The sequence below is a fragment of the Manihot esculenta genome, chromosome 18 (genome assembly GCF_001659605.2).
Source record: "Manihot esculenta cultivar AM560-2 chromosome 18, M.esculenta_v8, whole genome shotgun sequence".
NCBI classification, from domain to species: Eukaryota; Viridiplantae; Streptophyta; class Magnoliopsida; order Malpighiales; family Euphorbiaceae; genus Manihot; species Manihot esculenta.
The window spans coordinates 7,685,949-7,687,430 of NC_035178.2; the positions used below are offsets into that span (position 1 = coordinate 7,685,949).

General features: G+C 42.0%; 1 protein-coding gene across 1 annotated transcript; it reads left to right on the top strand.

Moving 5' to 3' along the window:
- The first annotated feature begins 613 nt into the window (after positions 1-613).
- On the top strand, positions 614-1,231 carry LOC122722392 (FRIGIDA-like protein 4a). The gene has a single exon (XM_043953082.1). The coding sequence runs from the start codon at positions 614-616 to the stop codon at positions 1,229-1,231; it is 618 nt and encodes a 205-aa protein (XP_043809017.1).
- Positions 1,232-1,482: the final 251 nt, after the last annotated feature.

Consider the following 1,482-nt stretch of genomic DNA (forward strand, 5'->3'; position numbering starts at 1 on the left):
TATAAAAGTTTGTGCGAATAACCCAAAAGAAAAGTTCACTGTGTTAAAGAATATTTTGATAGTATTTCAGATAGTCTGTTTTAATATTTATTAGATTTTATTACGGCTGATTTTTTCTTTGAAACCTGGTGAAGCAAAATTTTAGATCGAAATATTTGTTTATGAGTATAAATTTTAATCTTTTTTGTAAAAGGAAAAAAGAATGCGTAATATATATATTTGGTGAAACTGTGAGGTCGGCTGTATATACATTGTAAAGAAGTTAAAAAAAAAAAAGGAAAGAAATAGCAAGAGTGGAAAGAGCTCGAGTTGCCAAAGATGTGCCGACCTGAATGAGGAAGTCGCTGGTCTGGTCGAGCTCCAACAAGTGAGGCCGTCACGACATGGAAGAAACCACAACCTTCAAGAATTAAAGCAGACACCATCAGATTCATCAATTGGCCAGGTCGGAAGAAGTAGTCGGTCTCGTATTTCTAGTCGAACGGCCAGACAGCCCTCAAAATTCGAATGCATACATCTCATCTTCCTCTTCTTCGACGTTCCCTCTGAAGCACGTGACCAAATCAAACTTCGATTCCGTTGGGTTACTTCCGGTGCCCGTTTCTCACCAGCCATGGGGTCGATCCCCGATCCAGGCGAGTTAGCCGAGTTGACTTGCCTCAGCTTCGATGACTTCCAGCGTCAGACCTCAGTTATGACAAGCTGTACTCTTCTTTGCAAGGAGCTTTTTGACCGCATCACCTCTCTCGAGCAGAACCTCCAGAAGAAATCGGAAGCTCTCAAGCACAATCTCCAGATCCTAGGCCATGATATCAAGGCCAAGCTCGCGTCTCTCAAGAAGCGTGAGGTTACTATTGACGGAAGCATGGAGATCGCGCTCGAGCGCGTGGATGAACATAGAGAAGCCGCTCTCAAGTCCCTCGAGAACTCCGATCATCCTGATGGCGAGGTGGATGACGGTGATGGGCTGTTACAGCTGTTGAGATCCTTTTGCTTGAAAATGCACTCAAGGGAGTTCTGGAAGTTCGCAATTACCAAGAAAAAGGAGCTTGATGTTTTGAGGAGCCAAATTCCGTTGGCTTTAGCGGAATGTGTGGGTCCTGCTAGATTCGCCTGGAAGCGATTTCAGAGGTTTTTTCCCGTGGATAAGAGAGGAGCTCGGACTACAGCAGGTCGGCCAAATACCAAAATTATCAATTTTTTGAGATTGAGTTTGATGGGATTGGAATAAAGTGACGCGTCAACACAACTCACGCAAAAGTGGTCGATGTGGCTCTTAATTACTGGGAGGTAAGTACCCAAATTCTTTACAGATATTACAATAATGCCATCATAAATGATTTATTAAAATTAGCTTATGCATGATCCACAACTACTGCAAGCAATTAATTATTAATCATCATCACCACCAGACAAACCTCAAAATCAAGAGTCTTTTACACAACTTTCATTTATCGTTTTGCAGTTATTATTGATTACAGA

Excerpts from the sequence above, each read along its gene's own strand:
- LOC122722392 (XM_043953082.1), top strand. The coding sequence starts at position 614 with ATGGGGTCGATCCCCGATCCAGGCGAGTTAGCCGAGTTGACTTGCCTC.